The sequence below is a fragment of the Erythranthe guttata genome, chromosome 3 (genome assembly GCF_056151865.1).
Source record: "Erythranthe guttata isolate IM_541 chromosome 3, IM_541, whole genome shotgun sequence".
NCBI lineage: Eukaryota > Viridiplantae > Streptophyta > Magnoliopsida > Lamiales > Phrymaceae > Erythranthe > Erythranthe guttata.
The window spans coordinates 16,737,666-16,755,882 of NC_142535.1; the positions used below are offsets into that span (position 1 = coordinate 16,737,666).

General features: G+C 34.1%; 3 protein-coding genes across 3 annotated transcripts; 2 read left to right on the forward strand and 1 right to left on the reverse strand.

Annotated features, from left to right (window-relative positions):
- Positions 1-6,288: 6,288 nt before the first annotated feature.
- Positions 6,289-9,480, forward strand: LOC105950696 (protein LIKE COV 2). The gene is made up of 7 exons (XM_012974065.2): positions 6,289-6,626; positions 7,745-7,797; positions 7,903-8,012; positions 8,246-8,413; positions 8,742-8,839; positions 8,947-9,073; positions 9,163-9,480. The coding sequence occupies exons 1-7, from the start codon at positions 6,474-6,476 to the stop codon at positions 9,264-9,266; spliced, it is 813 nt and encodes a 270-aa protein (XP_012829519.1). The 5' UTR covers positions 6,289-6,473; the 3' UTR covers positions 9,267-9,480.
- On the reverse strand, positions 9,470-11,525 carry COG0212 (NagB/RpiA/CoA transferase-like superfamily protein). Its single transcript, XM_012974064.2, has 6 exons — positions 10,832-11,525; positions 10,667-10,757; positions 10,292-10,518; positions 10,103-10,178; positions 9,871-9,996; positions 9,470-9,778 (listed from the first exon to the last, which is right to left on the reverse strand). Exons 1-6 carry the CDS (start codon positions 11,303-11,305, stop codon positions 9,627-9,629), a joined length of 1,146 nt encoding a protein of 381 aa, XP_012829518.2. The 5' UTR covers positions 11,306-11,525; the 3' UTR covers positions 9,470-9,626.
- LOC105950694 (uncharacterized) lies at positions 11,446-18,147 on the forward strand. The gene is made up of 12 exons (XM_088815768.1): positions 11,446-12,059; positions 12,143-13,967; positions 14,059-14,271; positions 14,369-15,040; positions 15,127-15,321; positions 15,398-15,544; positions 15,665-15,979; positions 16,063-16,239; positions 16,327-16,815; positions 16,995-17,099; positions 17,183-17,668; positions 17,775-18,147. Exons 1-12 carry the CDS (start codon positions 11,946-11,948, stop codon positions 17,975-17,977), a joined length of 4,941 nt encoding a protein of 1,646 aa, XP_088671894.1. The 5' UTR covers positions 11,446-11,945; the 3' UTR covers positions 17,978-18,147.
- Positions 18,148-18,217: the final 70 nt, after the last annotated feature.

Genomic DNA, 18,217 nt, shown 5'->3' on the forward strand with positions numbered 1-18,217 from the left:
AAATTTAATTCGTAAAAATCGTAAGATTTAATTTAATCGGTTCATGGTTAGATTAAATCTTACGATTTACGATATGATTTTTACGATTTTACGAATTAAATTATTATTTTGTTGTTAAAATTGAATTAAAAGGATAGTAGACTTTAATTATAAATAGTTAACTCGATTAATACGTTCTTGTCAGTGGTTGAACTTAATCGATTCAAATTTTTGAATAATATTTACAAATTAAAAGGATTTGCGCTTAATTGATTCAAATCATACGCTTTAATTAATCTTATGATTTGATTCTTGCGTAATTTAGGAATTATTTTTTTATGATAAAATTGAATTAAAAATGTATTACACTTTAATTAATAATAGTTAATTTGATTAAGACGTTCTTGTCAATAGTTGAGCGCGCTAATGAATCGATTCAAATATTTGAATAATTTTTACGAATTGAAAGCACTTGAGCTTAATTGGTTCAAATATTACGCTTTGATAAAATATTATGATTTACGATTAGGTTCTTACATGTGTTAGGAATTAAATTTACTATTTTTTATGACAAAATTGAATTAAAAATATATTAGACATTACTTATAAATAGTTAAATCAATTATGTAACATGTTATTTCAATAGTTAAGCAACCGATTAAAATATTTGAATAATGTTTACTATTTGAAAGGATTTGTACTTCATCGATTCAAATCTTACTAGTTGATTAAATTAAATATTAAAAGAAATTCACAATATTGTATTTGTAGTATATAATTTTATTTTAAAGTAAGAAAACTACTAATTGGAATGAGTTATAATTTTTTCTTCTTCTAAACAAACATATTATTTTATTTTTTATTTGGATTTGTCACACTATCGATTAAATAACATGAGTGAGTTTGAATTAAGTTATGCATTTTTTTATATTTAATTGAGCATTCTTTACATTTTTAAATGGTGGAGTTTATTAATACTTCTAATATTATATAATTAATGATAGATGTTTGGCGTATTGAACTGCAATTCTTTATATTTTTAAAACTTTATTTTATTAAATTTGTTAATAATTTATTTAATATCATTTAATAATAATGAATGTTGCAATTAATATTTGAATTAACAGTATTTATACAATTATTGTTAAATATATCATAATAAGTTAATGTGCTTGGATGGTTAGGAGTGATAAATGTATTAAGAGGTCACAAGTTCTATTCCTAATGAATGCATTTTTTTCGATTATTTATCAAATAAATCTCGGTCACAATGAATTTAAATTAATTATTTAATTAAAATATAGTAGGGGGTAAATTAGACAATTCAATGTTAATCAATTTTATATTAATTTAATAAAAAAAATAATCGAAGGATAATTTGGTAAAGTACTTCATTTTTTAGAACATAAGCCATGTTATTTTCCTAGGGTCCAGATTTAATCTTAGAAAATTAATGGTGATTAATGCATATCTCATAAAAGTTTAGAACATAGGGTATCTCACCCTAGACAAACCCTATTATTTATTTATTTGGGAGGGTAAATAAATAAATTAACTGTGTAAAAACGCCGCCAAAACAACAGACCTCAAAATGTGGTTATTAAGTATACATTTTGTTTTAAGGTTTTATTTATTGGATTTAAATAATTTTAGTGATTACTGATTTTTTTTATTAGTAACATTAAATAGAGAGTTAGAATAATAAGAATAAAAAAAAAAAAAAAACATGGGCAAAGAGGAGTAGCCGACTGAAAATGTTCACACTGTTGACCAGACTACGGCACCATTACATGAACTTGACCTTTCGAACCACCTAGGGAATGTCGGTTTAATTTGTTGTTTGCGTCTCTCTCTCTCTCCTCTCTCACTTTCTCTCTCTAAAAAAAGAGAGAGAGAGAGTTGATCATGTTTGATTTGGGTTCTTTGCATCATCAATACTACTAATACATAGCCAAAAGCATCACCTTTTTTTTTTTTTTTTTTTTTTTATATTAATATTTTTATTCTAGTTTCTCACTTATAAAGATTTCTTTTCTTGATTTAATATAAAAAGAAAAAATGAATTACTTTTTTTTTTTTGGAAGAATGGGTTTTGGGTTGATCAATTTGTGCAGAGTTGCAGTGATTATTAGCAAGTGGGCTTTGGGGTTTAAGGTCATGGAAACTTGTAGCCCAAGTTGCCCATCAAAAAGGTAATAATTGTCCAAATTCACACAACATATTTAATATTACAAGTTCCGATGTCTATCAACTTGAGGGCTTGAGACATCATAGTTGCTAATTATTTCAATAATACATAGTATTTTATTTTAAACATAAATGATTGATTTAATATACGTCTATTTTATAATTATAATGATGCTAGAATTAGATCAACTAAAATAGTTGGAGTATGGTGAGCTGGAAGAGCAAAGTGGATCACTGAAACCCCTCCGATGACATAGTAGATGTAGTTGCCGGTGAATTGGTTGAAAATCAGAACGTATCTTAACAAATAAGTATAAATCCTCGTTGATTGGATTTGAGTTATTTTGTTGGGCCAAATCTTATTTGAAGGTGTTCGGACTTTCGTTGTTGTGGTTTTCTAAATAGGCTCGTGTCCCAGTAGATTAATAAACCGTAGGTCCCATTAGACCGATCCAATTAAACATATCAATAAAAAAAGTTATTAGTGATATACAAACCAATTTGTCAAAAGATTAGATGGATTTAATTTTCATAAAATGAAAATCAGTGTTAAATAAATGAAGCAATTAATAATAAAAAAATAAAATGTAAACTAATAAAATTAAAAATAATATTAATTAAAATAAATTGCAAAATTAGATATAATGGCCGAAAAACTGGAGCTATAATTGCTAGAGGTTACTGTGTGTTGATTTTAATAGTGGATTGGGATTGAATAATAATCAGTTAGATTTGCTATGAAAAGAAATAGAAAAAAGAAGATATTTGAGGATTAGCTATGAAAATAATTGAAAAGATAATGGACAACGAAATTTGAGATAACAAAATTAAAATTAATTACAAAAATGACATTAGAATGTCTTAGATTGCGCTACTATTTTTTAACTTATTCGCATGATGGTATTTTTCCATTTTATGACATATTTTAGACGTCATCGATTTAGGAATTGGATTATCAAATTTTCTAGTATTTCTATATATATAGATTAAAATAGAAATAATAGTCCTATTTCGACAGCTTTTCATTATTTTTCAACAATCAAATATGTTAACAACAACTTCACGAACTTTGAAGATGCTCGATGGTCAACGCGTTGAATAATATGACGTTGACTAAGTAAATTGATGAATAAATTGGCATGTTATTTTATTTATTTATTTCTTCCACTGGTATTACTTACTACTATTTATTACTTGAACAAATTTTCAAATTCAGGCCACACAAATAATTAAATAAAATAAATAAAAAAATTGTTAGCATGTACAATTTAAGCAATATGGTCAAAGCACGTCTTTGTGACTTTTGAACTCGTAAATTAAATTGGGCCGATAGAAAAATCAAAAAAAAAAAAAATACCTACCAATTAAATTATTTCTTGAACAAATCAAAGAAAAATAGTTGATTAAAATCTTATATATAAAAGAAAGAAACGTTAGGGCAACCCTAAAAAACCCTAATGGAGTTTCTGTAATTATTTATTTTTAATATTTTTTTCTATTAATTTTTTACTAAAATTTTCAACAATTATCAATCTCCTATTTTTCATCAATATATTTCAAATCTTAAGAGATAAAGATAGAAATTCGATTTGTTAAATCTTAATCTATACATTTGGATTATAAATCTTAATCTGCAATATTAAAAAAAAAACTAATGTTATATATAATATGAATAATACTACATTATTAAATTTTACTAAATTGATTTTTTTTTTAAATAATATTCCGTGCATCGCACGGGGAAAAAATGCTAGTTAATTCAATAATAGTAAGTGATTTTGAGTTGAATATAATAATATATTAAATATTTAATAGATGTAATAATCATATAGTAGTTCCGTGCAATTTGTCGTGATTAAGATGGTATGAAAGCGATAAGGATGAGATCTAGGGTTTGGCTAAGTGCCATTATTTTGTCATTATTAAAAATAATAAAAAAAATGCGATTATTTGTCAAAATAGTGGGACTAGGGTCAACCTGGTTCATGCACACGTGGACTCATTAGGTAAAAATAGGTGGGCCGAAATACTTAGGGTAGAGAGGTCCACGTAGACGTAGGGGTAAAATAGTAATTATAGTGAAAGTGGATGATGAAGAGGTCAATTTCTGACCATCCAATTAAGTTAGATAAGCAACAATTTAATATATAGTAATTAAATATTTAATTTTGAGGATAAATGAGATGGGAAATGTGATTTAATTGATTTTATAAAAGAAAGAAAGGTGATTTTATATTTTAATTCGTGGAGCAAGAGTCGTGGAGTCGAACGCTTTCTAAATCGATTTTATCGGACATATTTCGTGTTGGGTATTTCATGTAGTTTGTAAGTTATTGAACGAGATCAGAGATTTACCGGTGATTTTTGTGCAATTCGATGTCGGACTTGTTTATTAATTGAACCGAGCTTAAGTGGACTTTAATTCAATTAAATAATAATCAATGTCGAGTAAAATGCTGCATCCACATATATATTAATAATAATTTTCTTTCCCATTTTATCATAAGTTGCATGCCAAAGCCACGTAATCTTGTCTAAGCTTTTAATTAAGTTTGACTGAAGAATGGGGGAGTACGTTGACTTTTTTTTTTTTGGGTAGGCTTATTAATGAATTCCCAAGTTTTTGTGAGGGAGCTGTACTGGGAGAAAAACGTTTATTAATTTTTTTTTTCAATTTTAAATAATAATTTAACTTTGTTATCTATATTATATAATTATTCAAAAAAATAAAAATAATAATTCGGCACATATATTTATTGTAATAATATGGATCATCTGCATTAATTGAACTTATACACTAGACAAAAAGTTTGTTAAATGTAAAACTCAGTTGTTTTTTATCAGCAAAACAAACATGTAATAGTGGTTTTTGCACCACATTCACTGAATATTCCTAATGAACAGAACCACGTGGGGGTTAATTAGTGATTTAAACTGTAATTAATCACTTACTTTTTCGTTAATCCCAAAATTCGAACGGCGAATGGGACCGGAGAAAACAACAATACTTTCGTACTTGATAAAATTTATGTTAATCCTCGTGCGTAATTTTATTTATTTTTTTCAATTTTTTTTTTTAATTTTCTATTGTCAACATCAGTACATATACTCCACTACTGTGGGATCACACTAATTCTGGCATTTTGGTGTTCTTGAGTAGAGTTTGAAAAATGAGAGAAAAAGTTTTTTCTTTTTATTTTTTATTTTTTGTAAGAAAACTTGATTACTTAGGTAGTTAGGTACATAATTAAGGAGAAAGCAATGTTTTGCACGTTCAAATTAATCATATTTAGTCTTAATCAAATGTTAAGAGAGTGACTAATCTAGAGCTAATTAAACATATAATTTGCTGGCTATTTTGAATTTGGGCCAATACCTTCTGTGTTGGGCCGTTAGTGGACTACCTTTTGTATCAGGCTTTTATATTTTGAGTCACTTCAAAGGATATAATCTAACAAATACTCCTTTTATTTTATTTTTACTTTCTAATTTAAATTATATTAAATTCATTTTAACTTCATACTAATTAATTAGTTAGTTAGTGAGATGAACTATTACTTTTTTCCTTTTTTTTTTTTAATGAAGGAACATGTAACTGAGAAGCGTAAACCACACTGAGCTAACTATGTATTACAAGCTCCATCTAACTGAACGCGAATTAGTTTGCACACTCAAACATGTTACAAATTCTTATATTGTTCGATTAGATCTAACAGTGACATGTAAACGAGACCTGAGAATTTTATCGAAATAATAGTCTAGCCTATTTTTTCACATCACACAACTGAGTAAAAATGAAGTATTACAAAAGGTGCCCCGTAAGGGATGACCTAGCGGTTGGAGCAAGTGACCATGTGTCAATTAACCATGGTTTCAATCCTCTTGTCAACGGTCGTTGGTCGAGCTTGTCACACTGTTATGCTAGTGTGGTTTACGTCTCTCGTATGATTTGCAAGATATTATACGAGAAAGTAGGATATGGTTGACTGAGAGTTCCTTCATTAACAAAAAAAATAGTATGTCAAAAGGTGAAATAAAAATTCTAAGATTGAAAAATTAAATGCAAAAGAAGAGGGGCAAAATCATAAAAGCCAATTAGCCAAAGGAGCAATTCTACCACTTGTCAACAAATGCAGGGAGAAAAAAGCAAATAGTGATAGTTTTGGGGCTTCTCTGGAAATTAAACAAAGTTTGCTCACTGCGACGAAGATTTGACAAAATTTACGAAAATCACTCTGCCCCAATAATTCTCCCCAAAATCGGTCTCGCCGATTCGAATTCCTTCAACCCAGAACATTTGTCGGCAGATGAGAGTGGAATTAATGGCGGCGGAGAGCAGTAGTAGTCGGGGGAAGAAAGAGGCGGCGGCAGCATTACCGAATTCCCCTCGTCAAAACGACGACGTCGAAGATCCCGTCAAATCCCCTCCTCATTCGCCCAACAATTCCTCCGGCCGCAAGGTTTACTCTTCTAGCACTCAATTTTCATACTCTTTGTTTATTTAATCCAATTTTTTTGGGGGATATTTTCTACTGATTCGTTGTAATTGAAATAGCTGATTGCACGAATTAAAGCTTGGTTATCTCTTGACGGAATTTCGGTAGATTTTTCTGTTATGTACGATGAAATATTGATATCATCACAGATTAATCACTACCACCCATGTGTTTTTGGAGGCAATAAAATAAAAATTATTGGATTAAGAGGAAATAAATTAAGGACTGGATGTAAGGAATTTTTGTATTACATTGCGCGATGTAATATACCTTTGGTCTAACATTAATGATTTCTTGTTGATTCTATGAGCCTTAGGTTATTAGAATCTAACATTGTTGAATGAATTGAATGCTGTAATCTCTTATATCTAGGAATAGGATTGCGATTTTTCATGATATAGACTATTTATTGGGATAAACGGTAACTTCTCCGAAAGGCCCTTTTTCGAGATTTTAAAGCAAAGGAGTTTGACTGTGCTCATTTCAATGGTAAGGCTTATTCATTCTATTATTTATGAAAATTCTTTTCTGGTTTTCGAAGTAGACTGCAGCGAATTTGATTTAGTCTCTAAACTATTGAATTTCGTCATCCTTTTTTTTCTGACAAATTGAAGTATCTGAGCGAGAGCATTATAATTTTGTGTTCTTGTGGTTTTCTGAATCCAAGTTTCTAAAACTCGCGGAGTCAAATAATCAGCTGTGACGCGGAAAATACGCTAGAGAAGAAAAAAAATACTTGCATTTTTATTTTGAAAGAATTTGGATTGATTTCATATAATGAGTCCCACATGAAAACAAGATATAGATCTAGATACAAGAAGTTCTTGATGGTACGAGTTGCTACTCAGCTGTTAAATTTTGAAACTTATTCATATGAGAGATAATTCCAAGGTATCTCGTATCTCCTGTAAGTAATTGAGCTAAATTTGCTTATGGCAAGCCCGTAATACAAATATAACTTGGGAAGTTTGTAACTCCGTTACAAAAGGCTTTTTTAGTCCTTTTTATTTCTGTCTTATTGTAAAATGCTAGAGATGGTATCATCTTATAGTCAATTGGCTCTAACACGTGTTCTTCGTCAGGCTTGCTATGCTGTTCTCCAGAGTTGGTTTTCGAAGAAGTTCATGACTGGATGGTAATGAGTTTGGTTTAAAAATATCATAAATTTATCTGGCCCTTTTTTTTTTTTTTTTACTTTTCCAATTGATCGATTTTTTTGACTGATGTATTTAAATTGCAGTGTGGTTCTATTTCCAGTTGCGGTTACATTCTTCATCACTTGGTGGTTTATTCAGTTTGTGGATGGTTTCTTCAGTCCTATATATGAAAGACTTGGGATTGACATATTTGGTACGTCGAAAAATCGTGATATTTGTGTCTATAGAAGCATTTAGTACAGTTTCTAGATTAACTGAAGCAAATACTTAGGGCACTACTGCTTGAACTCGTTTCTGTCGAAACTCTTATAGTATGCATCTTGGATTGTTTATTCTCTTGTCCCACTTTATTACGGCCGTCATTTTTTTTCAGAATTTGTGGGCCCATTGATTTTGTATCTAATTATCTCTTCATTTCTCGTGCAGGCCTGGGATTCATTACATCGCTGATCTTTATTTTCTTTGTTGGTATATTTGCTTCATCATGGATGGGTGCTACAGTTTTCTTGATAGGAGAATGGTTTATAAAGCGAATGCCCTTTGTTAAACATATATACTCGGCATCCAAGCAAATTAGTTCTGCAATATCTCCAGGTAACTGTTGTAGTCTCTGTGTGTGTGTGTCTGTGTGCGTGTGTTGACTTTAAATTTGATGTTTATATTCTTTTGACGAAGGCAAGTTTAGGCTGGTAGAGGTAATTTTTTATTTTTTGCGTTTTTATCTCGTGAAAAGATTCCAATAGTATGTATCGAGCTTGACCGGGAATATTCTGTTCAGTATGTATTGTCGCTTCATGAATTGTATCTTCATGTAAAACAGATTGTTTTCCTGTTTTCTCTTTCTTAGATTGAATTTTCCCTGGCATTTTCGTCATGTATTTTTTTTTTGAGTTTTGACGAAAATTATTTACTTTGATCTCAGACCAGAATACAACTGCTTTCAAGGAGGTTGCTATTATACGTCATCCTCGTATTGGAGAATATGCTATCGGTTTTATTACATCGTCTGTTGTTCTTCAGGTGCCCTTTTATGAGATTATGGAAACACAAATTGAAGATTCCTCTTATTTATTTATTATTATTTTTTTTTTTTAAATATTGATTTGTATATTTTCTATGATTTTCAGAAGGATGATGGGGACGAAGAGCTATGCTCTGTTTATGTGCCAACGAATCATTTATACATCGGGGACATATTTCTGGTCAACTCTAAAGAAATTATTCGACCAAATTTGTCTATTCGAGAAGGCATAGGTAAGTCTTTTGCAATGACAAATTCATAACAATCTTTGCTAACATATATATTCCGGTTTATACTGATTGCATTTTCCGTTTTATTGCAGAGATAATTGTTTCGGTGGGTATGTCAATGCCTCAAGTGATTTCTCCAGTCGAGAGTTTTACTCGTCTGAATGACCGGATTCCTCAGGGTAGAATTATAATATAATATAGCAAGAAAATGTTTAATTTGAATTTTGTATTTAACTGGATTCTTGTTCGTAACTTTCTTGCTTCAGAAATTCGAGATTTTTCTCACGAGTTGGTAAATATCTAGGCCAAGTGAGTTTAGTTGGTATATCCAATGTATTAATGAATTCACCTACTCTGACTTGTATTCTTTAGTTTGTACAAACGGACTCGCATGTTAAATTCGTTTCTCACCTCGCTCGTTAGTTTCTTTTAAATATATCTAAAATAAAAAAATCTAATAAAAATATGTATAATATTAAATTCTACAGATGCTCCTAGAATATACTTGAAATTTGTAAAATTTCTTGTATTTTGTACGAAAAATCACGAAAATGTATCAGCGTTTTCCCCTTCGAGCTGTAGGGGGTAACTTCTCGGAGGGTCCAGAGGGAAGCTTCTGCCCGGATTCTCGTTCGATTTTACTTTTCAGTTGTCTTAGTACTTTAATTTGACTGAGCTTTTCTGGAGATAGTTTATCCCAGTATATTCCTGCATGTAACATATTAACAAAAAAAAAATTACGCAGTTTTTTGGACCATGCGAATAGAAAATTACTAACGGAGAGAAATGACGGAACTAACCTTGAGGTTTCGGGATTGTGGTGTTGGTAAAGATAACTCGAGTAGGAGTGCATATTATGTCCACAGGAACGTCATGAATCAACAATTTCTCAATCGGAATATCATCTACCAATTGTTCGTCGTGCACTGGAAAACCGTATAACGACAATGCAAATTAAATTAAAAAATATTTGAAAAATAAATTAATCGACAATAATTCAGTTCCATATTATCTATCATGCAGGAATTTTACCGGATGTGACAATTGGTGTTGAGTCATCTATAGCGCCCATGTAACGTAGCATGCCGTATTCAAGTTCTGCAAATCCCTGCACCAGTAATAATCTTGATCGTAAAATCGAAAAAAGAAAAAAAAAACGCAATGGCGAAACAGTAATTCTCAGAGCAAACAGCAAAGCATCTCCAAAATATATATATATACCTCACCCTTGCCAAGCCTTGCACCCGTCTTAGGGTCAACGGCAACGGAACCGATGACAATGAGGTCAACTTTGATCTTCTCATCGAGGCCTATTGGCTTGCCGTATTTCGCAACTCCAACGGAAGTACATGCCTCCTTAATCGTACTAGGATTTAACGTCGAGTACTCGAGCACAGAAAAGAATCCCGTTCTCAAACGAGGCTGTGGAGTTAGAAGCTTTTTTCCACCTTCACGAACAATAAATATATATACCACAATTACCGAAAAAAACCAAATTCGATTATAATCCCGACAACTGAATAGAATCCTTAATCCATAAAATAAATCCCATTAATTAATCTGAAAAATAGCAGCTTCTTTCTTCTATATACTAACCATTAAGTGTGAGGAATCTGACTTGCTTTTGGGGTGTGTCTGGATTCACTTTGACGCAATTAGCCTCCTTAAACACCTCCAAATTACTTAACTGCCATTGCCCCTTCTTCTCATTAGATAACAATCATCCAATCAAATAAATAAATAAACAGTATATTTGCTTACTTTATTCGCAGCCAAATCAGCGGCGATGAAATTAGGGATCCGATGGTGAACGGGTCTGGGGAACTGGGCTATGTTCCGGGCCTCCATCAAGTCCCAGACCCGTTTTCTGATGACCCATTTCCACGCCTTCGGGTCGTCCGAATCCTGCCCTTCGATTGCGGATTTCTCGGCCATTGTCTCTCGTGCGGCGGCGTCCAGGCTCAGCCGCTCGGCCTCGTACGCCGCCTCGCTGAATGCGGCGTCGTTTTGACGGGTCGCCGTTGTGTGAATTCCTGATTTCTTTTCTTCAACAAGGGTTAGGAACAATGGGAAGATGGGAGCTCTGGTTTTGGAAAATGGGGAGAAATTAAGGGGCTGTTTGGGAACAGCTGCAATTTTGGCTGCGAGAGGAAAAGCTGAAGAAAGCTTGAGTACATCCATTAAAGAAGACGAAGATGTGTGATCTTCCAACAGTTTCGGAGCTAATCTTTTCATGAAGTAACAGAGATCACTGAAGAACTCGCGTTTCTTTTCTTTATTGTTATTATTATTATTATTATTATTATTATTTTATTTTCTGGATAATGAAGATCGTTTATTGCAATTAGTACCCCCCTATATTATATCGAATTTGCTAAAAAGGTACTCCATGTTATTTTATTCTCAAAACCACCCTAACTTTTAATTTTTTTAATTTATTTTAATCAAATTCGATTATTTTGATTAATCACCGAGCATATAATCTCTAGATTATCTGTAACATTATTTAATTAAAAATATAATACATAATTAATTTCGGCAATCGTGAATACAATGGCCTTATCCAACTAGTTAAATTCCCTTTAGATAGGGCCACGTGCTAACCAAAATTGAGCGGGAAAATGTATCACGTTCAAAATTCAAAAAATTACACCGACTATATATTTCACCAACAGCCTTTAAGAGCGCCAAGAGATTTTGCAGAGCCCAAAAAAGCGAAAACAAAAACAAAAAAAATTAAAAAAATTCAATCTCTGGATATGGATCTCTTTTGTTTTTTTCCAGATCTGGGGTAATGATAAATTAATTGAATGCTGATCTTCGATTTTGGTATTTTTAGGGTTAAGGCTTCTTTCTAGTAAATTAAATTGCAGAGATGGATTTTAAGAGTATGAAGCGCAAGGAGCTGCAGAGATTATGCAAGAAGCACAGAATTCCTGCGAATTTATCAAACCTGGAGATCGCGGACAAGCTTACGGAAATTTTCAAGGTAATTTTATTTTCTTGTATTTTTTTCAAAATTTTATTTCGGAGATTCAGTAGTTTATTGGTTTCCTCAACTGTTTAATTCAGCAAAATGAAAACCCGTCAATTCAAGGGAAGATAGACGGGGAGGGGGAGATCTGTAGCGAAAATGAATCCACTAGTGTTGATGTGAACAGGAAAGTTAAAAAAGTTAGGTTTAGTCCGGATCATGAATTGATCGAGTTCACGAAATCCAGATCGCCGAAAAGAAGAAGTACGAGGTTTTTGAAATCAATTGGGGAGGGTGGTTTGCATGTTGGGAATGTTGATAGTGGTAAATTGAACGATGGAATTGTGGGTGTTACGGGTAGAACTACGAGGTCTAGAGGTTCGAAATTGATGGAGGACAAGGTAAATGAGAAGACGAAGAAGATAGATACTGTTTCTGCTACAGAAAATTTAGATAATGGTCAGTTGAGGGAGAGTGATGTACGTAGCACAGGCAGGGTGACAAGGCTGAGAGGGAAGGCAGTAGTAGAGGGTGTTGAAAATGCGAGCAAACGGGGAACAAAAAGGGCGAACGACGAGGATGTAAGAGAGAAGAAATCTTCTGATAGTGCCGATGAGAAGAATTTTATCGAGGAAATCGTTGGCATCCCAGGTAGACTTACGAGGTCTAGAAGGCAGAAATTGATGGAAGATTCTACGAAAACAGAGAATGAAGTGATAGAGGTTGTGAAAAATATTGATGACGTAGCTTTGGTTAGTGCTGAAATTGATGAAAACAGAGTTGTTACCAGAAATTCTCTGAGAAAAAGAGGGGCTGTGGGTGCAGGTCAAAGTTTGAAAAGAAATGGAAAAGGGTTGGAGGAAGGTCTGAAGAGTGATGAAATTGAAAGGTTGCATGTGGTGGTTGAACCTCAGATTTTGTTGAGGAGATCTAAAAGGAACGTAAATGGGAATGGTGATTCAAAGCAAAATGAGAAAGTCGGGAGTAAGGGCTTGAAAGATATTAGTGGAAGTAAAGTTGATGTGGATCGAACAGTAGTTCAAGTTGAAGAACCTACTGAACTGGAACTGCGGAAAAGTAACAGGAGGAAGAATGCGACTGAATCACATGAAAATCAAGTAAATGGTGAGCTTAAAGCAGAAAATAAGAGAAGATATCCATTGAGGGGTTCGGTGAAGGAATTAGCAGTTGCTGATGGAGATTCTAAAGATGGCAAAAAGGTTCGGAAACCTACTGTAGCTACAAGGTGGACATCGCGTTCAAATTTCCTGGTTTCTACTAATGAAAATATCGACACTGATGCAGCTGCGGAGAATTTTGAGACAGGTGAACGTTTGAGTAAACCATGTCGGTTGAAGAGGAGAGGTTCTGCATTTCTTAGAAATACAAGAAGATCAGGGCGGATTGCTTCTAATGACAGAAGGGTAGTAGTTCTGGAAGAATCTGAAGAAGATTCTTTCAGTCACGATAAGATTGAAGCAAGGAAGCGAAAACGTGGTCCCACCTCGGGAGGCGATGTAAAGAAGACCAAAAATTACCCGGGCACTCTAACACAATCCATGAATGAAAATCAAAGTGAAATCGCTGTCGTTCCTGCAGCTGCCGTAGGCGAAGTTTCTGGCCAAAGCAGACCTTCGAGTAGATTGAAGGAACCTTATATGGATGACACGTCATATCAAGGTGTGCTGGAGACTGACGAATCGTTACATGTTGATGCTCAGTTGTCAGAAGGTGCAGAAAGCACGAGTAATGAAAAAAGTTCCAAGAGCGTTATTAGTGATGTGGGACCGACTTCAAGCAGAGAGGAGCAAGATTTATCCATTGAAGATACTGCTGCTGCAAGAGCTGACATGGATTTGATCGATGGAAATGAATTGGAGAACTTAGTCGAAAATGCAGCATCTAGAATTGGTGATCAAATAGGTATCAAGAATAAGATTATACCTTGTTTGTTATTTATTTTACATCTAGTTGTTAACCCAATTACTGAAAGATACCATATATTTGTTTGCAGATGCTCTTAATGTGGCAGAGGCTGAAGTCGAAGGAATTTCTGTTCAAGAGAATCTGGAAATTATTGAAACCAGACAAGCTAATGTGATAAGTTTGCCAATTGCATTCGACCATAATGATGTGGACAACTTGGAAGCATCCAAACTTATGTTTGACAACAATGAAAACGACACATCCCCAAAATCGGGAGAAGTTGGTATTCTCGAGTCTTGCGGTATGTAGTTGTACTAGAATTTGGATATATGTACTTTATTTATTCACATTTTTACATCACCTTAGCAATGCTCTGATGCACTATTGGTGTATGACAGAGGGACGTAAGAGTGCGTTGCAACTGAAGGAGCCATCTTCTGGCAAACTGAGAAGGGTTGAGGGTGATAGTACAGCTGAAGGAGATGAAACGTCTTCACCTAATGGCGCAGAATCAAAGTTAGCAGAAATTGAAGTAAAACAATCAGTTATGGCTTCTGATAAGCAAGGGATGTGTAATGATTCTTTGGCTGTAGCCTCCATAGCCATCTGTGCGAATAATATCGAGAATAATCATGACAGAGGCCTTGAGGCTGATTACAGCTCTGAAAAAAATGAAGCCCATATTGATAAAAGTATGCCTGATCAAGATGGATCCTCTGAGGTTCACAGGAGCAAATGTGGTGATGAAGATGGGAAACTCAGCGAGTCTGATGTATGTGGTGCTGTAAGAACGGCTCAAGATGGAGAAATCGAAAACTCCGTCAAAGTTTCTGATGAGCAAGGAATTTTTCATGATTCCCTTTTGGTAGAACCTGCAACTGCGAGCAACTGTGCCAAAATTAGAGATGAGGCTGATAAGATTGATGAAGGACATGAGGCTTATGTTCGTGAGGATATTCAGTCAGAATTAGCTGAAATCAAGGAAGGTGCAAGCTGTGACGAAGTCAAAGGTGGCTCAAGTGTACAGGATACGGGTCCATCTAAACCAGATAGTGTTTTCGACACTCAAGGTACTCATCCAATATCTTATAATTTACAAAAGTTTCTCATGGTAATGTTTAGAGCTGCTGTTTATATTCTCGGAAAATGATTTCAGGTTCTGTGCCCACAATTTCTAACATATGTGAAGTCCACCGAGAAACTGGTCCTACTCCTGACACTATTCAAGAGAAAGAAGTTGATGGTGCTCAAAGTCATATACCAGGAGATGAACCTGTGGAGAAGACTGATAATGACGGGGAAAATGATAATCGAGCTGACGACATTACGGCTAATTTTACATATGAACAAGGTGTTTACTACAAGCTTACTATCTATGTTTTTACTAAAATTTCCTTTTCATCATTCTAATTATCTTGCTGCTGCAGAAAAACCAACAAGTCCATTGGCCCTGCCTACTGCTACTGCGAACATTATCCAAGGGCAGGTAACGTCGGTCAGTGCAAGTGAAATCGAGACTAACGGTAAGGAAGAAAACAATCTGGTTGTTGCAGGTTCTGATTTCGATAAGGATGGTAAGTTCACACCGATGAACTTTCGCTTTATTTAGTAACATAGAATCTTCATGGTGTTAATGTTTCTTATGTATTATTGCATCTCTAAGAATGAATTCCAAAATTTTATTGCTATTGTAGACAATGATAAAGAGGATTGTAAGGATGCATGCACTGCAGAAGCAGAAATATCTACGGATCGCAGTATCAGCGAAATAGGGAATGAAAGTACTCCTGAATTGAAGCTTGAAGACACTGATGCAAACTGTGTCGAAGGTAAAGAGGATCTTGCTGATGCACCTGTGGCAGATGTAGATATATCCGGTAATTGTACTATCAGTAAAATGAGGGTCGAAAGTCTCACCGAGTTGAAGTTTCAAGACACAGTGGAAGCTGAAAATCAATGCAAGAACCAAAGCTGGGATAATGACGCGGATTCCAACCACAGCTGGACAGGTTGGCTCAGAGTCTCAAACATCGAATTTCACTACATTCAATTATGTTTAAATTTTGATTAGTTTTTTCGGATAATAATGCAGAACTTGAACTCAACAATCTCTTTGGAGCAACTGTGGATAGTGTCACTCCCACCGGACCAAATGATACTTCCTATCAAGAAACTGAAGTAGAAAATCCGATGGTGTCTATGAACAAATCGATCACCGAAAAGGATAAAGAGATGGAGGGAGAAACGGGAATCGAGTGTGACTGGGGAGGTAAAAAGTTCACTACTCTTCTACTTATTTTTTTATATCTAAATTATGCTTGTGTAATTCGTTATTTCTTTTTTTCTTTTTTTGTAGAAGATCAGCTTAAATTGCTTTTTGCAACTCCAATCAAGATTCTTGCACCGTTGAATGCCTCAACTGCAGTTATTTCTGAAGCTTCCGCGGAGCAGTTGAATGATGATATACGTGCGTCCCTTGGAGAAACTAAATTTACACCAGAAACAAACAACAAAGAACAAATAGAGAAAACCATTATTAGCTTGTCAGGTTCAATGAAGAATTCGGACGAACTTGAAGGAAGTCGAGACATGTTAATAGATACTGATTTGCCAGAAGACATCAGGCTTGAGAGTGGGGTTTATCTTGAGGGAGAAACGGCACAACGCGCTGATGGTACATTTGAGTTATCTGACGTTGACTTTGAGGATAGTCACATTCGTACTGCCTGCAATGAGGATGTCAACATTTCGACGGAAACATCAATGCCTACTTACGGAAGCCCTCTGAATGAAGAAATAGCAAAGACTGTCAGATTTGAAAACCGGAACGATGAGACAGAAAAAGGTAGCTTAAAAACAAACTTATGGTGACCATCTTATTTTAAGCTATTATGGTCTCGGTTTTTGTTTTCTAATTCAGTGAATTAAATTCGTACATTTATGAAATTTCACGATATGAGTTGTTTTGGTTAAAAAAAATTAGGTTCATTAGTTAATTTTAATGCTTCTCTCTTATTTTTGTAGGTACCTCTCTTAGTCATCTTCCGAATTTCTCCGATGATGATGTCATCACGTGCAACGAGACAGGCACGAATAACCAGAATGTAGACAGCATAGTTCCCGCTGCAGGTTTAGCACTTAGATTGTATACTTGTAATCTCCAACATTTGTTGAAGTTTCTTAACAATGATAACGTGCTTTTATTCCTTCAGTTACAGAAAAAAGATCATCCTCGTTCGGTGGTGCTGAATCTGATGCCTTCACCAATTCAGCGATGCGTCTTCTTTTCGGCGATAATGAAAATGTTGATGTTGAGAAATTCGATTTGGAAGTTGACCATGAGAAGAATAATGAAGAGCTTCGTTTGGAAAGAGAAGTGGTGGAATCGAACAATATCCACACTGTCCAAGATATACCCGCCACTGAATGTAATGAAATCTTGAAAGAAAGTGACGTGGCCAATACCATTGAAGAGTATATTGTCTCGGAATCTTCTCTATCTGCCGACTCGAATGACTCGTGTGGGACCACCTTCCCGATAGTTGAATTGCCACACATTGACGAAAAGACCACATGTGAAAACGCTGCCTTATCTAAATCCGAGAATGAAAACGACAATTCATCAGTCAAAAGTCTCGAGACAGAAAGTGAAAAACCTGCTCTAGGATCCTCTACATGTGTCGATTTGCTTGTTGAAGGTATAAAATCGTACTTTCTTGATTTTATTGGATGCTAAATTTGTGGTTATTACATCTGATGATCTATATAATCTTTTTGTTTTTTATTTTATTTTTTTAATTTCAGGCTCGACTGGTGATAGGGCGTTAGACGAGACAGAGAAGAAGAATGCAAGAACCATATTGATACACGGAACTCCTGCTAAGGTTTCAAAAATGGCGGATATGAAAGAGAATGCACCGATACATAAGACTTCAAATGTTGTTGGTGATTTTACTACAGCCAGACCAGCAAAAAGGAAAGCTTTGGAGGATGTTCAATGGAAATAGGTGCTCTTTTTTATTTTATTTTTAATATTTTTTTTTTTTGGTAAGTTTAATGGAGTTCAAATGTGTTGTCTGCTGTGAGGACACCAACTGAAAACAACTGCCCTTTTGCTAGTTCTGTATATGCATATCTCATGCGTTTGTCAAATATTTACGAACATATCTTTCGATTAGTTTGTTTGGTTTTCTAAGGGTAAATTTGTAATTTGACCTTGCCTTGAACATGTCTTTCGATTAGTTTGT